Consider the following 26786-nt stretch of genomic DNA (forward strand, 5'->3'; position numbering starts at 1 on the left):
CCCCGTGCTCCGCAACAAGAGAAGCCACTGCAATGAGAAGCCCACACACCACAACGAAGAGTAGCCCCTGCTCACCGCAACTAAAGAAAGCCCACGCACAGCAGTGAAGACCCAACGCAGCCAAAAATAAATAAATGAATAGATAAATAAATAAATTTTTTTTAAAAACAAAAGGGTCCTGTCAGAAGGACCCTTTTAAAACACAGAACTGATCACATCACTCCCCTGCTCGAAGTCCCTACTGTGGCCTCCAGAGCCCTGTGTAGAGTGACTCTGGACACTGCTCCAACCTCACCTGCTGTCACTCTCCCCTTGGTCATTCCACTCCAGCCATGTTGGTCTTCTTGCAGTTTCTGGACCACGCCAGGCACACTCCCCCCTCAGGCCTTTTGTACCACTGTTCCTTTCACATAGGTCCCTGCATGGCTCAGTCCTCTGCTGAAATGCCCTCTCAGCAGAGAGGTTTCCCCCACCATCAACCGTCGTACCTGTAAATAACTGCCCATTGCCCTCACAACCACCGCCCATGGCTCCCTCTCTATTCCCTTGCCTACTTTTTGTATAAAAAAAATTTTTTAAAGGACAGTTTTATTTTTTTAATTTTTTTTAATATTGGAGTATAGCTGATTTACAATGTTGTGTTAGTTTCAGGTGTACAGCAAAATGATTCAGTTATACATATACGTATATCCATTCTCTTTCAGATTCTTTTCCGCTATAGGTTATTACAGAATATTGAGTAGAGTTCCCTGTGCTATACAGTAGATCCGTGTTGGTTATCTATTTTATATATAGTAGTGTGTATGTGTTAATCCCAAATTCCTCATTTATCCCTACCCCCCACCTTTCCCCTTTGGTAACCATAAGTTTGTTTTCTATGTTTGTGAGTCTGTTTCTGTTTTGAACAGTATGGAGTTTCCTTAAAAAACTAAAAATAGAACTACCATATGATCCAGCAATTCTACTCCTTGGCATATATCCAGAGAGAACCATAATTCGAAAAGATACATGCACCCCAGTGTTCATTGCATTGCAGCACTATATACAATAGCCAAGACATGAAAGCAACCTAAATGTCCATCAACAGATGAACGGATAGAGAGTTTTATATACATAGTGTAAGCTATTAAGTGATTTATTGTAAAATAGGTAACTTATTATATTTCTTCTTAGACCCTTCTTTTGCCAGCTTTTTGATTAGAGATTTAAAGAAATTTTTTGCAAAATATAACAAAACAAGGTTCTTTAGAGTTGCTTTTGGCATTCGTGGTCTGCACATAATTGTATTGCATTTTTAACAACTAAATGAATTCCACATGAAGAGAGCTATGCTTACTCTCTCTCCTCTCCCTTGAAACCCGCAGACGTCTTGCCGGAAACGCTTTGACATACATTCCCAAGGGAGCATTTGCTGGCCTTTACAGTCTTAAAGTTCTGTAAGTAAACCGGGTATTGTTTGTTATAATTCTGATGTTAGTGTCAAGTGGATGCTAATTAATTTGTAAAGATTGAGTTCCTCCAATAAACTATTTAGAGTCATGGGATAATTCATCTAAATTCCAGTCTGCCTTCCTTGATATCATAGAAACATGTGATACCTGTCTGGATTTGTGGGTGAAAAAACTTCATCTCTCCTTTTCTAACCTTAATGTCAAAACTTTGTTTGCCCCTAAATAACCAACTTATCAATTCAAACTTGTGAAAGCGTATTTCCCTTTCCTTTTGTGCTGTGAAGTTGGGGGGAGTTTTTTGAGTCATTTTGATTCAAGTGAATAAATCACTATTAGGCTGACATAATGAGATCACAGCCTCAAACCATTTGCAGACTTTGTTTCCTTGTGATGCACTGAATAAGGATCAGGTAAAAAAAAAAAATCAAGTTTATGTTCCACTTGTGAATAGATGTAGAAAAGCCTAGTGCATAGTAGATACAATGAGTAGTTGTTTAATTGAGAAATGTTAATTCATTGAGACTTGTAAAAAATGGGCTTTCTTACTATTTAATGTCCAACTTCCTAATTTTCTATCAGAAAACTCATTATTACTGATACCTCCTTCTTCTAGTAACCAGTGTTTAATTTTCTTTCAGTTTATTCTTTGTAGAAAAGAAAGGGACTTTGGTAGAGAAAATAGATAACACAAGTTGAAATTCATACCAGGAAAGTTTTATCTCAGGGAAAACAACCTGATTTTATCTCCTTTGAGATAAAAGTTATAAACTCTAAAAAGGCATTTGATGTATTTCTGCTTAATAGAAATTGCATTTCATTGACCTGAGGGATACATAGGCTATTTTAAAAAGCAATTTTATTTAAATTCAATATTTTGTTAAAAGGTAAATTCAAAAGCAGAACTGTTATTTGGTCTTGGTCTACTTAGGTGATTGGGTTTGATCTCCCTACCCTTGAGTTATTTTTACTATTAGGTAGCAATATTTTTAAGTTGTCATACTTCCAAATCCTAATGTTAATCCATTATGTGGTGAAATTCTAGGCTGTAGCACCAATTCTAATGTGCCTATATTTCCACGAATCCAGCAAAATATTTGGAACCATTCAAAATGCATCACGTAAATCAAGTTTAGATGAGACACCTAAGATGTTTTCCCTGTGTCGAGATAGGTACCACTAAGTATTTTGGAAACTTGTTAAATAAATTATATTGGAATGAATTATTTTAATTCACTGGACAAAATGTATATTGGATATACTGAACTAGACTGTGTGTGTGTGTGTGTGTGTGTGTGCACGTGCACATGTATGCACACACACCACTCAAAGTGGCATTGAACAAATTATTGCTGGAAAGACAAAGATCAATAAGTATGGCCATGCCCTAGAAGAGCTTATAATCTAGTGGTAGATTGTGGGATCAAGATAATGTGACCAAGACAGATGAACAGATCACTCTGATTCTGTGGAACTACAGAGGTTGGGAAGAACTTTGTCCAGTCTGATGGTTCAAATTCGACTTCCTAGGAGAGATGTTTCTCCAAAGAGTTGACCTAGAAGCCAAACCTTGAACCAACCATCCACATAAGGTAGCCGACTGAGGGGACACTATACATAGAGACACAGAGGCAGGAGGAACCTGGGATGAACAGACAGCCCTACGCAGGTGGTACTTGAGCATTCAGGAGAAGGTGGAGATTATCTGGAGAAGAGCCTGGAGAGAGAGAAAAGGTCCTGGTCACCGGGATCCTGTATGTCATGTCAAAAAAGCATAGACATTATTATGTCCTAAGCATGATGAGAAGCCAAGAAAAAGATGTAAGCAACAAAACGACACTTTCAGACTGCACTTCAGCTGGATCATTATCAATGTGAGGGGGATTCAAAAGGAGCAAGAGCCCTGCCAGGAGTAGTATTCACTCTTCTCTTTATTTTCCTGACTTAAAGACTAGTATTCAATGAGCAAATCCAATTGTCAAATATTTGGAAAGTATTTAGTGTTAGAGCAATGCTTCTCAACCATGGTCATCACGCCTGCCACAGAATGTTCTGGAAATTTGTGGAGGCATCTTTGGTTTTCCAGGTGATTGGCATGTAGTAACTTGTCCTGTGATAAGCTGCTCAGCCCAGCATAAAGAATCCCCCTGCATCCCTCTTGACTTCTGACTGTCCCTCCACACCAAACTTCAATCAATAATACTTTCATACGTAATCATACTGAAAGGTTTTACATGAAGTTCTGCATAAGCCTAGTAATCTGTACAGGAAAAATTAAATGGTATAAATATAGTCTCTCAAAATCACTGACTAGTTAACGCAGATTGTGCATCCTGTGATTTCTACCCACATATTTATTTGAAAATGATATTAGTGCAGTAGAAGAATTCCCTCAGAAACCACAAAACAAATTAAAGCTATGTAACTGTGAAGTTGTAAAATGTCTTCTTAAAAATAACTATCATTAAATTAGCAGAGAAACATGAAACACAGGGCTCTCATTGAATCTCATTAACAAAGTCTGCTTTATAAATGTTTCGTATATGGTCTTTTAAAATGTTGGGAGCACAATCATACAAAATCTGTGCTGAGATAAGTATATAATGATTTATTTATTTGGGGGTAGCCTGTTGCATTTTTAATATTACTCTTCCACTATCTGGCAGGGTCTACCACCCAACTTCTATGCATGTGGTATCATGACTATTTCTTTTTCCAGTTTAGCCTCAATTCCCTGTTACCTATGGCAGGATGTGCTCCCAAGGGCCTCTTGAAGTACTGGAGAACAGATGATCACCTCAGCATGCAATGGAACTTTGAGATAGGATGGATGTTCTCTGTGGTATTTCAGTCCTATCTCGTAAAAGAGAGAGAATTATTTTGACATCACTCTTATCTATAAGGAACACTCATTTGTGAGAATGTAACACTTTCTTATTTTCTCCACTGCAACATCTATAATATGTCTTGGTATGTTATCTTTGTTTTAATAAAAGTTATTTCCTTCTTTCCCATAAAACATTACATAAAATAAGTATAATCTGTTATATGTCTTAACTGTAGATCTTATTCTAGTATCCATTTAGACCTCTACTCTCATTTCCCTGTTCTTGCACAGAATAACTTCTGATAATGTTACTTTTCTCATTATTCATGAAAAGTGGAGGCAAACATCTGACTCTTTCATAGAAATACCTCCTAGGATAGTCATATCTGAGCATCACATATATAATAATACATATATCCCTTTATTATAAATTACCTTTATTTCTCCTTTGTCATACAGTTAGGGCAGTACACTATGTTGATTTTTTTTCTTTAAAATGATGTGTGTAAATGGCTACATTTTTATGAATTTTATCTTAATATAATGGATGAAGCATTACAAAATATTTGGTATTAAAGGGAGAATTGGGTCCAATAGGGTTGAGAACCATAGTGCTAGAGGTAAAATGCTGATCAAGACAGGCCTGGTCCTACCATTGTGGAAAGTGACTCAAATGTTTTATAAAGTGCAAAAGTCATTGGAAGAAAGAAATAACTGACTATATTGTAGCATGGTGAGAAAGATAATATACAAGTAATATTCATCTGGGACCCTGATCATATAAGGAGGGTAAGAAAGGCATCTGGTAAAAGAAGAGAAAGATAAGCGTAATCCAGTCCTAGAAGATGGGAAATGAAGATAGCAACAGCCCTCCTTGGTGAGGACTGTTTTATATCAGAAATCTTGTTACTGTGAGCTCTGGAAGATCACTAAAATTTAAGATGATTATCCCTGTAAATACTGGCCTTCATAAAAATTAGTTACTGGCTTAGTGTTGCAAAATACCCAGTCCCATGGAATTCTGAGCCAGGCTATCCTCAACTAAGGTTCATTTTCTTGTGTAGGCCATTCAGTCGAGGAATGGCTTATCCTCTTGCCACCAACACCAGAACCAAAGCCACATGGAGGTGTTGGATAAAACTAACCATAGGAAAGTCACAACTAAAATTCTCTCCTTCCCAGAAAAGAGCCTGGATAGCTACTTGATATCTAAACACAGGACAAGTAGGCAGAGGAAATACCTAAGGATCAAGCCATTGTTACAGAGCCCTCTTTCAATGTATAATTTCCTCTCACCTGCTTCGCTGTACCTGTACTTGACCTTATTTAGTCCTGTTGGCCAAAAAAAAAAAAAGACAACCAAAAAATGTATTGTTAAAGGAGCTTGGGGACACTGTATGTAATTGTGAATATTTTACAGTTTTAAAGCTCCTCAGGGAAAGAAATTAAGAAAATATGAAGTCATCCTTTGCCTCTAGAGATAGTGTTTCATTTTCTTTTCTCACCCATATGTGAATGATAAAAATGAAGTTGTAAGTGCCTAACCCATATTCAGTTCGTGGTACACTCTGCTTGTATTTGCTGCATTGAATAAAGGATTATTTATAAAAGAAATCTGCAACCATGTTGTGAATGCTCGGTTTTAATTGCACTCCATAGTGCTATAAATCCTTTAATTGTTTTGTTTCCTACTGGAATATCTTAAACAAAAACAGAATTTTCTAATTAGCTCACTGGAGACCTATAAGGTTATAATGGAGATAATTTGCTCTTGTTTTGTCACTTGAAAGTAATTAAAAGTTCTTTATTTAAGGAGAGATCAGGACTTAAGTGATTTTCTTTAATTATATTTTTGGTATTTAACTGGTAGAAGTGGTTGAAAATTAAATTGCTGGGAGGTAGCTCAGGGGTAGCTTTAAAAGGTATCATTAGTAAAGCTTGTTTAAGTTCCATTTTCTGCAGGTAGATATATAGAACTACTGAGAAACTTTGCAACTATTCAATGAAGAAAAGCCATTTAAATATCTCTTATCCTCTACTCCAGTTTTCCAATATTCTAGAAAGACCACGTTATAAGAGTTTCACTGTCTGGTTAGCAAAGCATAGGAGGACAATTTGATACACACTTTGAGCCAGTAATATATTACCTACAAAGTTTACACATCAATTAAGTCTATTATCTGTATCTTATCATTTAAATTTATCACACAATTAGTGAGTGACTGAAAACATTTCTGTCAAGTTAAAATTATATCATATATTAAAACTGCTTGGAAAGGTATAAAATAACATATAAATGTAAACTTTTAATATTTAGGTAAATTATGCAAAATACGGCATTCAAGCTACAATTTTCCCAATTACCTAACCAGTAATTGAAGTGTGAAGTCTCTCTAAATCTTGACTTTGTTCATAAGGAACTAATATATTTTGAGACGTTTGATTTATGAAATGTTAATTGAATCCAAGTTTAAAATAATGAAATTACTTGTTTAAAACTGTTGGATTACAAGTGACAGAATTATGATCCTTAGAAAACAGAATCTCAGCCATGGTGGGAAGAGCATAAATTTTATGATCTCCAAATATTTTTCACGTCTTATTTGATATGAGCTCATATTTGCATCTATGAAAGTATAATAAATGCCTTCATATTGTAATCTGCAAACAACTTATCAATCAGATGATATAATTCTATTCCCATCACAAAGATAAAAGACCAATGGTCAAGAAGGGTAAATGGTTTGCTTGCCAAGACTCAAAACTTAGACCTTATCTCCAATCTCAATGTAGCCTCAAGTTCAGGTGAAAATATTCTTAGAAATACTTAGCAGAGCATAGGGTGGTTCTCAGTGTGTGGTGCCTTCCCCAGCAGCACCAAGATCACCTGAGAGTTTGTTAAAAATGCAAATTCTCTGGCCCCTACCCAGATCTACTGAACCAGGAACTTTGAGCGTGAAACCCAGCAAACAGTGTTCTAACAAGTCTTCCAGTGAATTCTGATGACCCCTGAAGTTTGAGAACCACTGGCATAGAGATTTTTTTTTTTTTTGGCCGATTTTATTTTCTCATTAATTAAAATGTCACTATATCATTAGTTTTGAGAAGAGGACTTATCAATTTATACAGAAAGGGCCAACCTTTATTGAATGCTTACCAGGCAGCAGGTATTGTTCTATGTACTTTCGCTCATTAGATCGTCACAATAAGCCCTGGGGGTGGATATTATTACTGATCACTGAGACGTGGAGAGATTGAATGATTTCCCTGAGGCCATGGGGCTACTGGCAGGGAAGAGGTAGTCAGATCCGAGAACCCATGCTCTTAATCATACTGTGAAAGGCGTACAACATGAGAATTTGTCCGATTATTCCTCAAGAGAATGCTGCAAGGGGCAGTGGAAAGTACATCAAGCTTTGGAGTCAGACATACCTGGCGTTGAATCCCAGGTAGTCATCTAATGAAAAGAGACTTAAATTGTGGAGATGAGAGAACCAGGCAAATTGTTTCTGAAAATCCAAGTATAAATTTGTGACCTAATAAGTAGAAATATTTCTTTAAAATGTCTTTTAAAAATGCTTTCCTAAAATAGTTTCCTGCCTCTGGCTTACATAGACCATGAAATACTGGCTGGGGGTTGGTGGGAGTGGCTGTGAAATTATTGCGCTATAAACATTTATGAATGAGGTAGCAAAATATAAGAAATCTAGTGGGAATTTTTCCATACTATTTCCCACGAGCAATGATATATTTTATTTCACTGTCGCCAGGTGTCTCCATTCTGTAGTCCCCATGTTCAGATCAGAACTGTTGAACCTAGGTGGGCAAAAGTGCAACTGTTCACAAGAAGCATTAATTTATATCAGAATATGATCATGCACAAGAAGGGGGAAGATCTTTAATATCCTCCTACTCTTATCCTTATTTCCATTTTGTCTAATCTAACTGTCATCACAGTGATCCTTTTAAAGCATAAATAAGATCACATCATTCCCCCCCACTTAAACCCTTCAACAAGAGTTTATCACCACATTTAAAATAAAACCTGCAAGTCCTTCATGAGATGTCCTTAGGTTGTCTCCCAATCTCTTGCTCTCAGTTACTCCTCCTCAGTCACAATGACCCTTTGCTCCTCCTTTAACAAGTCAAGCAAGCTCCGGCCTCAGGGCTTTTGCATTTGCGCTTCCGTCTTCCTCAGTAACTTTCCAGATGTTCCCATGTTTTGTTCCATGACGTCATTCTGGTCTCTACTCAAATATCACCTCCTAAGAGAGATCTTCTCTGACCACCTTTAGAATAAAATTCTCACCACTTGTTACCATCTATCCCAAATCCATGTTTTGTTTTCTGGTCATAGTACCTATCACTTGTCTCAAGTTATATACTCATTTGTTAATTTTAAATTATCTGTCACTCCTCACAGGCCAAGGTTGTGCCTGATGCTCAGCTGTTTCCCTGACACCTAGAACAGTGCCTGACACTGCTATGCCAGTTATTGTTAATTATTGCTGTCTTTAACAGTTTTTTTCATTTGTTTCAATGCGCAGTATGCTGCAGAATAATCACCTAAGACAGGTACCCACAGAAGCTCTACAGAATTTGCGAAGCCTTCAATCACTGTAAGTATAGTTGAAATTCCAACATGTTCTCAGGATCAGTTTGGGAAGGAGCACTGAAATGTCCAAATGACCATTTTAGTAAGTTCCTTGGCTGGGGACCGTACGTAAATAAGTTGCCAGTGAGAGTTTCCATTAGAGCAACTATTCTTTGCCTCCTCATTAAACAATATGTATGAGAGAGACCAGTGTTGGGGTTTGAGGTTTCAGGGCAGAGACTTAATCAGAAAACATGCAATGAAAAGCCTCTTGTATATGTTGGTATCACAGGACAAAAATCCAAGATCTTGTCCTATACCCCCCTATACAGTATTTTAGCTCCTGAATTCAAATCAGGAATAATACTTTCTCCTTTTATCTAGAAAAATGAGAGTCAAAATCTAGACCTCTTGGCATCTTCAGTTCCTTCTGTTTTTAGATTATCTGAGCTGCCCTGTAATGCAATTTTGCTGAGTCAAATAAAGGCTTAATTTTTTGAGTTCTGTATGCACACCAGGGGTCCTCAATTCAGGAAGCTAAGATCTAATGGCATCTCTTAAAGTCATACTGGGCAGGTCTACTAACCAGGAGTTCCTCACCGCCACACACAGACGTACAAACATATTCACAAACAGTCCCACAGATATACACACACATACCTCAGATTCACACACCACACACAGCAGTGGTGTTGGTGTTCCTTACTCTGAATCCACAACTTTTCCATCAGGAGTTTCCACCCTCCTCTGATTTAAAACCTCTGAATGAATAAAAATTAGTTATTCCTCACACAAAGAACTTTCTTACCAGCTAGATGTTTTGGAGCTTGGGTTGTAAACAGTGGTTCACAGTGAGTATTTGGCAACACTATGCCATGAGTTCTTGATCAGTATCTGCATCTCGTCAGAATGTATAAGTGTATTGGAAATGTTGCATGATTTCCAATATCCACATGTGTGATATATGTTTTCATCTTACTTACACTGGAGGTCCTCATCTGTCAAACAAAATACTGGTTTCTGGTCTAGAATGATGAGGGAGATAAATGCATAAAAAAGGCAAATAAATATTGCAGACTCGAGTTGAACATCATTGTAAAGAATACATGGGTTAACAATTACACACAGTTTGCTTAATGTCTTTTACTGAGGTGATACAAGAGAAGGAGGAACGTGAGATCTGGAGATGCTACTTTCTTCCTTTGATCTTTTTTCTTCTTTTTAATGAAAGCAAATCTGTGCTTGAGACCATTTTAAGCTTTTTATTCCAGTCGAACAAAGTGACTTCCTAGGTTCTCACCAGCCTAGAGATAACCAAGCCCACAAGAGCCCCTTTGTGGCAGGGGACGGGTCTGCTGCGTTTTCAGGAGCTCTGTAATGACATCACAGTATCAGTCCCCCTTTGTGGCACAAGCCTTTTCCTGAAGGAAAGAACCAACCAGAGCAGCAAAACACTCTGGAGTTGGTTTGTCTGTGTCAGGGCACGGGGACTAATGGCTGAATTGAAAAACGAGATAATAGCAGTGGCCAATAGGATCTTTAAACAGCTGTGAGGCAGGCGGAAGATAGAAGGATAAGAGTTTGTAACCAAAAGCCACTATCGGCTGAAAGGAGATCACAAACAGAACACCCACAGAAGTGAACCCTTTGAGAAAGCGAAAACCATGAATCTTTTGTTCGCTCGAACTGGGTGGTGCCTCTCTGATCAAGGTGTTCAGATTTAGTTTCTTACCATCTAGATATTTACTGTTCACCAGGTGTCTCTTGCATTTGGTGTCTGGTTCACAAAAACAATGACTTTTGAAACCTTATAAATATGGGTTCCCTGTGAAAAAGCCAAGGGTTAACTTTCTAGCAGGATGCTTATCGCATCCAAACTGAGGCATCGAGATAGATCTTCAGCCCCCAGTGCACACTGGATTGTATCGGCCAGTTATGTAATGTTTGTCCGGGGTCCCTTTGCCCAGAGCACGGCAGACCATGTGAGGTGCTGAATGTTGGCAGTGTGTGTAGCTATGACACTTTGTCTCACTTACATTTTTTGTGCTACTTTGATACAAGCATTAAGATATGACTCAAAAAAACATACACTTAACCACCAACCACACAGAAACTGTATTGTACCAACCAAAGGAGTCCCCTACCCACTTTGGAGGTTTGGGCTACTGTGAGCCCTTTTAAAGTTTTACTGTTGTCCCAGATGCAAGGTGTTTAATAGTATTTCTCCTGCTTCCTTCAAGCAGTTCCAAAAATAAAAACAGTTTTGAGTCTAGTGGTCACTGCAAACGTGCATTCCTTATCCATTCATTTTGCATGCATACTTCAGCCTCCGTGCTACTTTCATATCAATACAAATAACAAAGAGGGTGAAACCTGTCTCATCCATGATACCTGGGAGGCTTCCGTTCAGCTACCTATCCAGCTCTTCTTGGACTACAGTCAACCCTTAGACCTCCACTTAGCCCTTTTTCTAATGGTTCCTCTTTTCTCTTTCTTGAATTCACTCTATTTTTCTCCACTTTATTCTTTTCCTTGTATTATTCATTCACTCTCTAAGAAGCACTCTGCATTCCCCAGGGGCTGGGAGCACATCACCCATATGCATGCCTGGCTTTGCAACTTCTAAAGCGGGGCTTCTCAATTCCGGCTGCAAAGAAGAATCATCTGGAGAGTCCGGAAGCCTAGGCTGCACCCCAGACCAATGAAAATCAGAACCTCTGAGTAGGAGACCCAAACATCAGTGTTTTCTAACCGGTTTAATGATATAGATAAGCGCTTCTTAAATGAAGATTGGGAAAATGAGTGTCCTAAGATGATTTGCAAATATCCTCCTGAACTCTTTTCAAACTTGAAATAATAACAAAGTCCATATTTTGCATTCCAATATAAACTAATATGAAATGAAAGTAATGGGCCTTTTTTTCAAAAAGTTGCCTTGTTTGTGCTTAATTGAAATAGCTCACATCTACCTATTAGTTCTCCTGACCATCTGGGGCAGATAAAGTTAGGAGGCCGCATGCTGTATTATCCTGCTATTCGCATGTGTCCATGGACCGACAACATGAGCACCTCCCGAGACCTGCAGAACCTTGGGCCCCATCTCTGTGTAGCTTGATCAAAAGCTTCATTTTAACAAAATCCTCAGGGGATTTATATACATGGTGCATTTGAGAATTAAAATTTTTAGTGTCTATGACATGAACAAACCAAAAATGGTCGAGAACTACTGGAATAGATCATGGGTATACTTTGCCCCACCCATACAGACTTGGCTTCATTGAATAAACTTTAAGAAACTTGATTTATATTGAAATTGGTAACCTTACTCTGAGTAAGAAATAAATTGTACTTGTATTTCAAGGGACGTAATTTTCATCGATTCCATGTAAACAGCAAATATTTTGCTTTGTTCATAATGAAAGCGCATAGGTACATTTGTGTTCTTTGAACTCTCTGCTGATGCTTACAAACTGCTCAGCTAAAGAATAAGAGGGCTTGTCCACGTGCCAGAGCCCAGTAGCCCGGAGCCTGCCCCTGTGCAATATGTACGTTAGGTTTCTGACAAGGCAATGACAGCCCAGACACCAGTTGGCCTTTTGTAATGTAATCAAATATAACTTAATTTCCTTTCTGTTTTTTGGAAAGGAATGGGAAATGTAATCAGAATTCACAGTGAATTGGATTTCACCAAAAAACTTTTGGCGTTATAGTCATTTGAGGACTAGGATCAGATTACAGTGATTTGATGGAAACTCAAAACCTAACCGGCCCATAACCTCACACCTTTGTATTCATAGTTAAGAAATCGATCTATGAAAAAACATCGTTGCTTCACTTGTTGATTGTCATTAATGATGCTCAAGCACCTCACTGTCATTAGTGGAAGTTCAAGGTGATCAAAGAGAACGACACATTCATGTTTGTCCGGTTAACCAGGTTATGACTTAATACATGTTGATTTTCATGCCAAGTCTGCACTAGCGAAACTAATTGTGGAAAATGCACAATCACAAAAATAATGAGTTGGTAAATAGAAAATGAAGGGAGAATTAGACATGTCTTTAGCATTCTCTCTATTCTCCAATTAGCTAATAATCTTCTTTAGAGTACAACACATTATTTTAAAAGCCGAGAAGAATATATAACTCCTGCCTGGAACAAGATCTGCCTGAGCATCTTATTGTGACATCAGCTTAAGGGCTACAGACACACCCCCTCCTTGGACCCTGTGAAATGTCAATAACTTCACCTCAACTCTTTTTTTTTTTTTTTTTTAAGGACGGATGGTGAGCATGTCCCATATTTTTTTTTTTTTTAATTTTAGCAATTTCATGTATCTTTATTTATTTTATTTATTTATGGCTGTGTTGGGTCTTCGTTTCTGTGTGAGGGCTTTCTCTAGTTGTGGCAAGCGGGGGCCACTCTTCATCGCGGTGCGCGGGCCTCCCACCATCGCGGCCTCTCTTGTTGCGGAGCACAGGCTCCAGACGCGCAGGCTCAGTAATTGTGGCTCACGGGCCTAGTTGCTCCGTGGCACGTGGGATCTTCCCAGACCAGGACTCGAACCCGTGTCTCCTGCATTGGCAGGCAGACTCTCAACCACTGCGCCACCAGGGAAGCCCCTTCACCTCAACTCTTGATAGTAGGGTTTTGCTACTAATAATCCAAAAAGAGAATAAGCGGGAGGAGGAGGTGGGGAGGAAGAGGCAGTGCCGAGCAGAAAGTAAGGCAAGCCTGGAACCAGCAGCAGTTCTCCACTATTAATGTCCAGGAGCCTATTGGGTTTCAGACCCAGGATAAAGAGTGGGAAGGAAGTAACAGAAGACAAGGAGCAGAAGAAAAGAAAGCAAAGGGAGGTAACCGAGAGGATAAGATTAAAAGATCAAAAGGGCTAAAAAAAACAAAGCAATGGTTTTAGTATGAGTGACATAATTCCTTCCACTAAAATAGTGTCCAGAAAGAGAAATTTTAAGTTTATATAACAAAAATACACCATGGTCTTGGTGTATTTTTTTTTTCACAGAAGTGCCATCATATTAGGTATGTCTAGGGATAGAGGCGCACTGAGAAGTTCTAGAGGCCAAAGCTTTTGTCTGTTACACTCTTCGGAGTTCATTTCACACACCATGTGCAAACCAGCACTCAGTGAATTGTTCTGAGGAGGAGTTTTGCCTTGTCCCCCTCCCCCCATTTAAACATTAGGAGAAAGTTATTTTCAAAGGCGAAAAAGCCCTTTTTCCACAAGAAGAGAGAACTCAAATTGGAGCACAGTCTTCAGAATCCGATGAAGAAGAAATGTGAATACTTTAAGCAAGACCCAGGCGTGAAATATTGTGACATCAGGTTATCTGCCCGTGCTATGATAAATCACAGACATGACAGTCATAGCAGATAGATAACCGAAAGAGAACATGGATGGTATGGAATAAGAAGTAAAATGAACTTTTTTTAGTCTTGTAGTGTGAAATAAAGGTTAACTTTGGAAAGTAGGTTGAACTCGGGAGAAGCTAAAAGAATGACGGCTATGGGAAGGCACACTGTGAACAGGGCAAAGTGTTTCCCCCTCTTCAGGATAGATGGGGTCTTGATGACTTGTGAAAAGGCACATAAAGAAGCAGTAAAGAGGCTTCCCTGGTAGCGCAGTGGTTGAGAATCCGCCTGCCAATGCAGGGGACACGGGTTCGATCCCTGGTCCGGGAAGATCCCACATGCCGCGGAGCCGCTAAGCCCGTGAGCCACAACTACTGAAGCCCGCACACCTAGAGCCCCTGCTCCGCAACTAGAGAAAGCCCGCGCGCAGCAACAAAGACCCAACACAGCCAAAAATAAATAAATAAATTTATTTTTTTTAAAAAAAAGCAGCAAAGTATAGGAACAGGACAAGGACAAAATCAAAAACACCCACGGTTATAAAAGCAGGAGCCGTCGATATTTATTGAAACTCTTACCTGCGTCACCTCACTTCACCCTCGAAGAAACCTCATGAGGTGGGAGCCAAGATTTTCCCTTCCTTAGTGATGAGGAAGGAGAAAACTCAGGTTAATTGACCTTCTCAAGGTCATTTGGCTTTAATAGAGTCAGGCTAGAGGTAAGTCTGGGATAAAAATTCTGGTCTTTCTGGCTCCAAAATCTGCCAATTTTACCACTACACTATCGTGCTTCCCTGAGCGAATCCACTACAGAGAATGGGCATGCAACAGAATGCGCTAATGTGAGGGGAAGGAGCCTGACAGAAACAAATAGTACCTCTAGGTATATGATTATGGAGGTTTACAAAAAGGAGGAAAAGTAGTAATGCTTCAGGACAGAAATAAAGAAATTGAGGAAGGGAAGAGAACAATATTTATTCATGTGTGGACCAGTCAGACTTTTTTAGTGTTTCCCTATGCATTTGGTTGTCTATTCCCTCATTACCTGGGAGATGGAACTTGTCTCCACTTTCCTGATGAGGAAACTATAGGTGAGAAAAGGGTATCTTGTTCATATTGCAAAGGTAAGAGTTGATTAGACAAAGAGAAGAGGGAAGAACTTTCCAGACAAAGGGAACTACATGTGCAAAACCTTGTAGTGATGGTGGGGGGAGAGGGGAGCTGGTACATCAAGGATCAGAAACAAGATCAGTGTGGCCAAAGCAGGAAGCATGAGGCGGGAAAAGTGCAAGAAGAGCCTAGTGAGGCAGGTGGGGTCCAGACCCCTTGAAAGCTCTTTGGGACATGTCACGAATTTTAGTCTTTATTGTAAAAGCAGTGAGAATCCACTGGAAGATTTTGAATAGGAAAGGGCATGATTGGATCTGTGTTACTGAAATAGTCTAGGAGAGAAAGGAGAACTTTGTCAGGATGGGGGCAGTGGAGATGGAGAAAGGGAAATGGATTTGAGAAATTTTTAGATGAAATCAGTAGTATTTGGTAATGAATTGGCTACAAAGAATGAAGGAGAAAGAGGTGTGGAGGATGATTGTAAGTTCCTGGTTTATATAATCACATATTTACTGAAGCCCATCACTGAGATAAGAAACGCTGGTAGAGCATGACATTTGGGGAGATAATGAGTTTGGTCTTGAACATTTTCAAAACCAAATGTCTTGTTTAAGGAAGAACAACTCAGTAGAGATGTCACATAGGCAGCCTGAAATCCAGATCTAGATCTCAAAGAAAAGTGAAACTTAGGTTAGGTCCTTCTACCATGCATTTCCTGTTACCTAACACTTCATTGTAATGATTTGACTGACTCCCCTTTAGAAAACATGCTCTATAAACCATGTCTGCCTGGTTTACTGCTAGATCTCCAGCACCAGGTACTGTACCTGCAAAGAAAGCACCCAAGAAATACTTGTTGAACTGAACCAAAGCATCAAACTCTAAATGATGTTCTAAACAGCTGCTCAAGATCAGCTAATCTCCCCCGCTTTGATTGTAGCCTGCATTTACTGATCTCCCTGGCTCCCAACTCTTATCTCTGTACCCTGGTTTTTCCTCCCTGCCCTCCCTGATCTGAGAGTTGGGTCCCAATGTTTCCTTGAGGGATTTTGAAGTTGATCTGTCTACAAGATTTAGCTTTCCCATTGGCTTAGCTGAGGACTCCCCACTTCAAGAATAGGGTAGAGAGAGGAGCCATAATATTGTCTCAGGCTGATGAGGTTCAGATTAGGCAGGAGTGAGAGGATGTTCCTGAACACAAGGCTCAGAGGTACTGTGGGAAGAAGCTACAAAAGGGACTTGACTGGGACACAGAAATAAGAGAAAAGTTTAGCTAGATAAGGTGGATGAGCTTTGAATATAAGAATGGAAAATTTGGATTTGAAAGGAATGGTAACATGGGAGAACTGTGGATTCCTAAGGGGCACGACATAGAGCCCAGTTGTAGGGAGACTCGTCTGGCAGCAGCCTGCAGGATTAATTGAAGAGATAAGAGATCAAAAGCAGTGATGTTGCAGTGATGCAGGTGTGAAGCAGGTGTGAAGAGATAAGAGACTTAATAGGCAGTGGAAGTCGACACTCTTGGAGATGAAGATAAATGGAGAGACCTTGGTGAATGTTAGTCTGGACAGCAATGGAAGATGCAAAAATGACTCCCGGATTTCAAACCCTGGTGGTAGCTGGGAGACTAACGGTGCTCCTGACAAAAAGGAGGTCTTTGTTTTCTATGCAGAAAAATGAAGCTAAAGAAGTCAATGCTCAGGCTTCCCTGGTGGCGCAGTGGTTAAGAATCCACCTGCCAATGCAGGGGACATGGGTTCGAGCCCTGGTCCAGGAAGATCCCACATGCCACGGAGCAACTAAGCCTGTGTGCCACAACTACTGAGCCTGTACTCTAGAGCCCGTGAGCCACAACTTCTGAGCCCATGTGCCACAACTACTGAAGCCCGGGCACCTAGAGCCCGTGCTACACAACAAGACAAGCCACTGCAATGAGAAGCCCGAACACCGCAACGAAGAGTAGCCCCGTTCGCCGCAACTAGAGAAAGCCCGCACGCAGCAACAAAGACCCAGTGCAGCCAAAAATAAATAAATAAATAAATAAAATTTTTTAAAAAAGAAGTCAATGCTCACGTTACTTTGGCTGTAGATCATCTCCCTGTTAAAAAATTCACAGCCATGGTGACCTCTGAGAAACCGAGCAACTCCATGTAAATTGACTTTAAAATATATTTCTCATTGGAGTCTTGTACTTCCCAGTGATGCCAGAGAGGCAGAGGTTTGGTTCTATTAGACACTTCATCCGGCTACTAGTCGAGCCAGCTGACTAGTCTCTAAATTTTTTTTTTTTTGTAGCTAAATATATATATATATATATATATATATATATATATATATTTTTTTTTTTTTTTTTTTTTATTTACTTGGTTGCACTGGGTCTTAGTGGCAGCATGCAAACTCTTAGTTGCGGCATGCATGTGGGATCTAGTCCCCTGACCAGGGATCGAACCCGGGCCCCCTGCATTGGGAGCATGGAGTCCTATCCACTGCGCCATCAGGGAAGTCCCCTAAATATATTTTTTAATCCTGAAAAAACTCCTGGTAATCATCCGAGAGAAAGAATAAATGATATGACTATTAGTTCTGACAGGAGCATATCTGACCCTTCCCAAGAAAAGTTATAATTAGAACTCCAGGGTTTGTTTTTTGGTGAAAGAAATTGACCTCAATCACCATTAGTGGATTTGTCCATCTGTAGGTAATTACAGAAACTAGAGTTGGGACTAGTCTCTAAGTTCCTACACTTCAATGAACCTATAGAGTTTCTCTCTCCCCAAGCTGCAAAGATGGAAAAAACTTTTTTACCTTTTCAGAGATAAGTCTAAAGCAATAATTTTTCTTCCTGGTTTACATTAAGTTTACCAGTAAATAAGGTGGAGAATAGAAAGATGGAAGAAGAAATTCCCATATAAGCAATCATGGTGTTTATATGAATTCATATGCTTAGTATCTTCCTAGGTTATAGATGGGAAATTTCATTAGAAGGTGGAATCCCACATTGTCATGATTTCATAAATATTATAAAACAATACTAACAATAAAAATGACTCATATTATTAGAAGAATTCATATAAATCAACACGAATTCAATCTGTAAGAGTTCATACAGATAAAATTCTATCCCGATAGTATTATTATAATGATCTGACAAATTCAATTCCAATGATCCACTGGTTTCAGTGCAATAAAATTCAGTAAAATTTCACCATAACAAAGACTTTAGGGAATTGGTCAAATTGTGTTATATACAAGCTTGGAACTACATGCTTTTCATTTCATAGTAAAAGTTAGATAATAATGGAAACTGCTTTCATTTCTTAAAATTATATAAATGAACTAAATCACTGTGCTCATTTGACTCTTCAGGAATTGTTCAAAATGGTCTCATAAAATGTACAAATGTGTGTAGAAGAGAGTTGATCATTTGTTTAAAACTTATGAAGAAAAATGCTCACCCAAATATAAAATAGCTGTGTCAAATGCTGTGCTTCATAGTTCTGTTTATTGTAAGAGTCCCCATAAGCTGTATTACACCTGCAGCTGCAGCATTCTTCACACCTTTGCCTTTTTTTTTCTCGAGTCATCCATGTTAATAATTGACAATATTACAGTCATCTCAGATGGGAATTAGCCAATATCAATGGGTTATCTTTTGACTAACGCTTTCTTCCTTGTAGTTAATGGCTCATCAAAGACATTCTCAAACAAAGATATAAGCTTGTGTGATACATTGGCAAGGTAGCATATACAAGATATATGTAAAGGGCTATTTTCTGGAGAAACAATAGCAAGAATGACCTCGCAGATTCTCTAATCCCTACCATAATGCCATCTATAAAGCAAAAATTCCTTTCAGGAGTGTGGAGCAGATTGGCAAAATGTTTCTTTTAAAAGAGAAAATTTGTAAAATTAAGCTTTTGTGCATGAAAATATTAGGGAAAAACTTCAGAGAGAGAAGTTAAGAAAATAAGCACTTTTTTTTTGCCATTGCCTGACATAAAAAATTGATTTTTTTTTTTTTTTTTTTTTTTTGCCTGTTACGTTCCAGCTTTTCCTCACGTAAGATACACTGATATTACAGAACTGTATTCACAGTGAACATGCAGTTCTGTTTTATCTTTATTTTGTATAAAACTGGGTAACGTTCATCCCTGCATGGTTCCCTCCACCCAGTTGCCCAGAACACTGAGCCACCACAGCTTCTTTGTCTTCCCTTCTGGTCACATCTAGCAAATCACCATGTTTGGTCAGACCCACTTATTTAACATCCTTCATACCAGGCCTTCCTCCACATTCCCATACTTCTTTAAAGCACTCCTCCTTTCTCACCCTGATGACTGCAACAGCCTCGATCACTTCCTGCCCCCCCAGCCCTTCTTGCACACAGCTATCAGAGTGACCTTTCCACAGCACATCCATTATTAGGATGTTCACTCTGGAGACAACACGACACCCCCCCATCCCAGAGAAACAGTTTTATGCAGATCTTGAAGATCACTTGGGGGAAGGTGAGACGTTTCTCCTAGGTTTAGTAATCCAGAAGCTTTCTGGGAGTGAAGTTATTCAGACTCCACAAACGCTTACCTTGGATACGCAAGGTTGTTGAGGCCTGTCAGGGTGAAGTGGATTGTCCTGACCAGGTGCCAGTGGTGAGGAGAGACAACCCAGAGTCCCTGAGAAACAGCCCCCTTGGCCCAGCAGGTTGTGAGGTAGAATCCCTTTTGGCAATGGTAGAGCCCTCCGACATCCAGGCTTCCCGCCAGAGAAGGAGTTTCAACATATGCCCAAAAGGCATGACGAATCCATTTCTCATCACTTGTGGTCCTCTAAGGGACACTGCAGAGGCTCATAGTTAATAAAAATTCTGTTATTGCACTAGATGATATCATATTTTTCCTCAGCCATTTTTGCCTTTGGGGACTTTTTTTTTTTTTTTTTTAATTTATTTATGGCTGTGTTGGGTCTTCGTTTCTGTGCGAGGGCTTTCTGCAGTTGCGGCAAGCGGGGGCCACTCTTCATCGCGATGCGCGGGCCTCTCACTGTCGCGGCCTCTCTTGTTGCGGAGCACAGGCTCCAGATGCGCAAGCTCAGTAATTGTGGCTCACGGGCCTAGTTGCTCCGCGGCATGTGGGATCTTCCCAGACCAGGGCTCGAACCCGTGTCCCCTGCATTGGCAGGCAGATTCTCAACCACTGCGCCACCAGGGAAGCCCCTTTGGGGACTTTTTGGACCTTTGCTGGAGAAACACAAAAGATGTGTGCATCTCCTTTTCTCTGTGAAGGAAGCCTTCCTATAACACCAGTCAAAACCTGCAGTGCTGGACATATGTTTGTTTTTTTTTTTTAATTTTTTTTGGCTGTGTTGGGTCTTCGTTTCTGTGCGAGGGCTTTCTCTAGTTGTGGCAAGCAGGGGCCACTCTTCATCACGATGCGCGGGCCTCTCACTATCGCGGCCTCTCTTTTTGCGGAGCACAGGCTCCAGACGCGCAGGCTCAGTAGTTGTGGCTCACGGGCCTAGTTGCTCCGCGGCATGTGGGATCTTCCCAGACCAGGGCTCGAACCCGTGTCCCCTGCATTGGCAGGCAGATTCTCAATCACTGCGCCACCAGGGAAGCCCCGGACATATGTATTAAGGATGTACAGTGAGTACAAAATCAGCCATCCTGTCAGTCCATATGACCAAAAAAAAAAAAAAAAATGGCAATCTCCGATAGAGAGATTTGAAATTACAAAGGATTACGATGCTTCAGAGCAAACAAAAGAAACTTCAGGGCAGGGGGAATGATACTACTTCCTAAATGTGAAGATTTTTCTCCAGTAATAAGCCTATCATTTGTAGAGTGCTTTACTGTTTGCAAAACCCTTCTGCACATATTTTTCTCATTTAATTCCCATAGCAATTGTGTGACATGTTGTGATTCTGCTTTACAGATATGAAAATTGACCCTCAGAGAAATTAATCAGAATGCCCCTAATCTCAGAATTTAATAAGTGACAGAGTCTTGACTTAAATTTGTGTCTTAATTCTCCTAACTCAGTGCACTTTCCAGTTTACCATATGCTCATTATGTAGGTGGTTGCATGTGACATAGGAAGTAGGGTAACATTTTATTTTATCTATCATTTTCTGTAAGTTATAAGTAACATACAGAGCATAAAATGGGTGCTATTTCCCATATAGTGATTACTTTTCAGATTGCATTTCAAGATCATAATTAAGAGGTTTGTTTGTCCAGAAGAAGGTGAGGCCACTCCCTTTGTTAAAGTGTTTCATTTTGCTACACCTAACTGCACCGCAGGCTTTATGCTGCCTCTGCCCCATTATTGATGGATACTTAAATGCCAAGATCACTGCTAGGAACTTTCTCTGAGAATGTGCCATCTATCACATGTCACCACTTCTTCTTTGCCTTCAGAGTGAAGATGTACTCTTCAGTAATGTATCAGGAACACAACTATTTGCCCTTTGTGATACTGAGATATAGATAGACAGATAGATAGGTATAGATATAGATATATACACACACACACGTACGTGTAATGATAATACTGAAGGCTGAAAAGTAAGGGTGTCTAATCGCAGACACCTCTTCATCATTTCTGTTATGAGGGATGAAAGAAGTAGTCTGCATGTCTCAGAACTGAAATTCACTGACAAGCTGGCACTCATTTTAACCAACTTTTGACTAAGGGAAAATTTTAATTGACTTCTTTTTTTCTGACTGGTTTCTATGGTCAAAAGACAAAAATGCAAACTGTTAACCCACTTCAAGCAGTAATAATTTAAAAATCATTAAGGTGCTTTATAGTTTACAAAGTCTTGTTGTATTATTTTCTTTAGTAAGATAGAGTTACCCCCAATTTACAGATGTGAAAGCTGAAGTCTGTTGACTTGGCCATGGTCATACAGCTGCTCTCTGACTTGGACCCAAAATTTCTCATCCCAAACCTCTGCACTGATTCACAGATTCTGAGCTGACTGCTCACACACACACACAAACACACACCTTTGTGACTTGCAGGAAATAGAAATGAAAACCAAAAAACCCTTAAAAAGTGGAGCCATATAATGTAGTTATACTTGTTGCACCTGATAATATTATAGAACCACATTTCTACGTGTGTTTTCATGTACTGTGTTCTCATGTTTTACTTACACTCCAGTGCTTAACGATTGCATTTTCAAGCATATGAATAGAAAACGCCCAACTGCCCCACCAGACCAGGTTGACATAACATGAGCTTTCTGTTTACTCACTGAATAGGCACAACTCGTGCCCTGCCAGCTGCTTTGTCCACAGTCTTAACCTTGCTCTGTAAGAACTACCTGTATGAGTGGCTGGATGATGAATTCTATACTCTGGTTTGCCTTGGGATCTTCTGTTAAGATTGACTCAGATGATACCTCTGAGCGTGAACAATATACCACTTTCTGAAATAGGTTTGGACCACTGCAGCCAGGTGGACACGGATTTCAAAACACCGCATTGAGAAGGAATATCATTTGTGGGGAGCTTCTTGGATGAAGAAACTGTTGAGAAAGAGAAACGTTTAATGCTGCACTCAGGATACCTGAGTACTGGGTCAGGGTGTATTAGTATTTGGAGTATTAGGACTGTGAAGAATTGCCCTGTCCTACTCATTTTATTTTTTATTTTTTTATTTTTTTTAATTTTTATTTATTTATTTATTTTTGGCTGTGTTGGGTCTTCGTTTCTGTGCGAGGGCTTTCCCTAGCTGTGGCAAGCGGGGGCCACTCTTCATCGCGGTGCGCGGGCCTCTCACCATCGTGGCCTCTCTTGCTGCAGAGCACAGGCTCCAGACGCGCAGGCTCAGTAATTGTGGCTCACGGGCCCAGCTGCTCCGCGGCATGTGGGATCTTCCCAGACCAGGGCTCGAACCCGTGTCCCCTGCATTGGCAGGCAGATTCTCAACCACTGCGCCACCAGGGAAGCCCCTGTCCTACTCATTTTAGATAGCAAATTGCTCTAAGATCACGGCGTAGAAGCCAGATTGCATCCTTTTTACTGGAGGTGGGAGATGATTCATAAAAGACATCTATCCAGAGAAATGGACTTTTTAACATTGGAAACTGATACCAGGGTCACTTCAAGATCCAGCAGAAACTTTGGTAGTAACTTAAATAGCGAAAAAGACAAACCTGCGACTCAATGCAGAGAAAGCCTTTTCTGTACATGTAACCTGATGGCTACGCTGAACCTGAATGTCAATCCTTTTCAGGACTTAGAAGCACTTGTAGTTTCAGTGCATAAGCAACTAGCAGTCATCAGTATGTCAACTAAAACTCAGAAATTCATATTATTTAAATAAAATCTTCATGCTTTAATCAGTGCAGTCATTAAGGAGAGTTTACACATGTGCTTTACTCTTAGTCAAACAAAAACAAGCACCACCTCATTCCCCGATGACATTATACCTTATTTGAACATGGGCCGAGCATGTTGTTGCTGGAATACGGGGAAGAGACGGTGTTGAGTTCGTCTAAACCTTTGCAGTTCCATTTGTAGACAGAACCTTGAGATATTTGGAAGCTGCGTTTCTGCTGCCTGCAATGATAGTTGTTCTACTGGAAATTTAATTGTGAGTGGGCTGTGACACCTGACTTGTTTGTTCCAAGTGACCTTATCTCAGTATCAAAACTTGGCCCAGGGACTTGAGGGCATCCCTCCCCATTCAGTCAGGAGAAGCAGGAGCCAGAGCATGAGTGGAGTGACACGTGTGACCAAAAGTGAGGAAGCCGCTTTCCATTGAGATTAGCTCCCTACCACAGAGAACTCCATCTATTTCTAAACTGTTTAAATTTGGTCTGCAGGGGATTATTTTGTGATCCTGGTGTGCTTCCTGCATCTGTTTAGTCTTAAGTGCTTCCTAAAACATTTTTCAAAATCCACTCGTGATTTTCTAATCCTTCCTAATACATGTGCTGCTTAAAATGCAACTCTTCTCTTTCTTTAATCCTAGCTTTGAAAATGCAAACAAATGTGTGAGCCTTGAGAACAGACTGGAAAAAATGAATGAGGGCTGTTGGATGCATAGCTGAATGTCGATGGTTCTGTTGTTCATGCACCTTACAGGAAATTTCAATTTGTGTCTGTCTGGTCCCTTCAATACGAAAAGTTAAGGCATTGTCATTACAGGCATTGTTTATGTTGGATTAGGGTGAAATAAATGTATTGCACTCCCTCTGCTGGCTCTGAAGCTGCAACAGCTTATTAACTAGACCTATTTTTAGATGTATTTCCCCATTTTTAAAAAAAATGATGTGTAGAAAAAGCAAGCAAAAACTGGGAAAGCTGTTAATGTTATTATTCATTTAAAATGTCAAGAAAAACAAACATCTGCTCAATGCCTTTGGTTCGGATGAGCAAGAAAGCCTGCAGGTTTAGGCTTTTCAGCACAATAGTAAGAAAAAGGGGGGGGCACCTCCCTTCTCCCTGAGGCATGCCTCTGACAGCCTTGTAAAAATTACTTCGTCCCTTTCAAATACTGAAATAATCTTTTCCCAGAGCTAGTCAATAAGTATGTTTTGTATGTTCAAAAGAGTCCAGGAAAGTAACAACATTTGTTTGTCTTGGGGTGGGAAGGAGGAGAGAAGGTGTCTTTCTCCTGGTTTCAGAAAGGGAAGCTAAAAGATCACGCTGAAACGTTATACCCCAGGGGAGGCCACTTCCTTGCTGGAAAGCATGTTATCCACAAGGCTGGAAGACAATCACCGCACCGTGGAATTTTACAGCAGTGGTTCTACTCATGAGTGAGAAGAGGCTACCGGGAGAGCAGAATGCTCCAGATGTCAGGGGGTCCTGAGGGCCCCGAGCCCTGTCTCACTCCTATTAATCAGCATATTGAGGTTTTCCTGCAAGGGGCATCTTGTGCCTGGGCGAGGTTTTCCTGCAAGGCGCAACTTGTGCCTGGGCTTCGCTCTCTTCTTCTGTTCTTGCTTGCTCTCTTCCCCAGGCGTCTGGATGCCAACCACATCAGCTCCGTGCCCCCCAGCTGTTTCAGTGGCCTGTATTCTCTGAGGCACCTGTGGCTGGATGACAACGCTCTGACAGAAATCCCTGTCCAGGCTTTGAGGAGTTTATCAGCACTGCAGGCCATGACCTTGGCCCTGAACAAAATACACCACATACCGGACTACGCCTTTAGAAACCTCTCCAGCTTGGTGGTTCTGTAAGTTTTATTGATTTTTTTTCCTCTCTCTTTTAACAGTTTCTAAATTCACTGTAACACCTTGTAATTCACTGTAAGACCTTGACCTTAAACAGATAGCCCTTCAGACTTTGAATAGGGACATTTTAAGGGAGGGAAAACCCCCCAAAATGACTCATAAATGTTCTAATGGTGTAAAAGAACTAAACAGCATTTATCGAGCACCTGCCAAGGGCCAAGCACTGCTAGGCATTCAAAGATAACAAAATATGACCTCTGTCTTAGGGAAGCCATTGTGTATTGTACAGGTAATCACCACACTGTATGGTTAGTCCTGTGACCGAAGTTAATAAAAAAATCCCTTATTTCTGATAATAATTTATAATGCAGGTCAAATTGAAATATGCCCTTCTTATTATTTAATAAGAACTTCTTGAACCCCTTCCAAGGGAACAGAAGCAAGGAATGAACCCTTGACAGCCAGCTATGCATTTGTATGGCTTTTTTCCTTTGAGGTCCAGATTTCACTATTTCAAGTAAATCAAAAAGATTCTCAAGTAATAGTTTGAAAAATAATCAGTTCAAGAGTGTAGAAGGATGCCCCACGTGTATAACATAATAGTCAATCAATCAATCCTGATATAGGACAACAGTAGCTGCCTGACAGCCTCTAAGAGCAGTTCGCATGGTGACTTCGTGGAAGGCGTCTTCTGCACTATTTCTGGCTTTGCTCCATGCCCCCCACCAGCCCTTCACTGTCTTCAATCATTCCACTTTTCCTGATGACACGTCAGTCTCTTGCACTGCAGTATATACGCCTTTGAGGGCTGGCCAGCATCTCATCCATCTTTTTAGGCTCCCCTCAACCCTCTTTCCTCATGTGTTGCATGTAAAAGATCCTCAATAAATGTCACAAAGATCTCACATGAAACCAACATATATTTATTAGAATGAAAACCTTAGTCTGAAAGGATAGGACATGTGGGGTGATTGATAGTAACAAATTTCTATACTGAATTTCACATACAAAGGTGATGCTTCTATCCCACCAGAAGCTGGGTAGGTGCTTTAATTTTTCCCTCCACTAGAGGGAATGGATTTACAGAGATCCAGCTATTCTTTTTCCCCCTGTCCTTAAGCCCATTTTCCAAAAACCCCTTTGGGACTTGGTCCGGTTTTCAGTTATGCACACAGCTGTTCTCACTGGCCCTGACCTAACCGACTTAACCATTGAGCCAAAGATGATAATTAGAGCCATTTATACTATGT

At 40.1% G+C, this 26786-nt stretch overlaps 1 protein-coding gene across 3 annotated transcripts in view; it reads left to right on the forward strand.

The window, feature by feature from the left end:
* Nucleotides 1-26786, forward strand: part of LGR5 (leucine rich repeat containing G protein-coupled receptor 5) — a 122980-nt gene that overhangs the window by 71777 nt on the left and 24417 nt on the right. For all 3 annotated transcript variants that reach the window (XM_059936498.1, XM_059936499.1, XM_059936500.1), the window contains 3 exons: nucleotides 1365-1436; nucleotides 8823-8894; nucleotides 25323-25538. In XM_059936498.1, the coding sequence (XP_059792481.1) occupies nucleotides 1365-1436; nucleotides 8823-8894; nucleotides 25323-25538 (360 nt within the window). The remainder of the gene's footprint in view (nucleotides 1-1364; nucleotides 1437-8822; nucleotides 8895-25322; nucleotides 25539-26786) is intronic.

This window comes from Balaenoptera ricei, chromosome 10 (assembly GCF_028023285.1).
Source record: "Balaenoptera ricei isolate mBalRic1 chromosome 10, mBalRic1.hap2, whole genome shotgun sequence".
Taxonomy (NCBI): domain Eukaryota; kingdom Metazoa; phylum Chordata; class Mammalia; order Artiodactyla; family Balaenopteridae; genus Balaenoptera; species Balaenoptera ricei.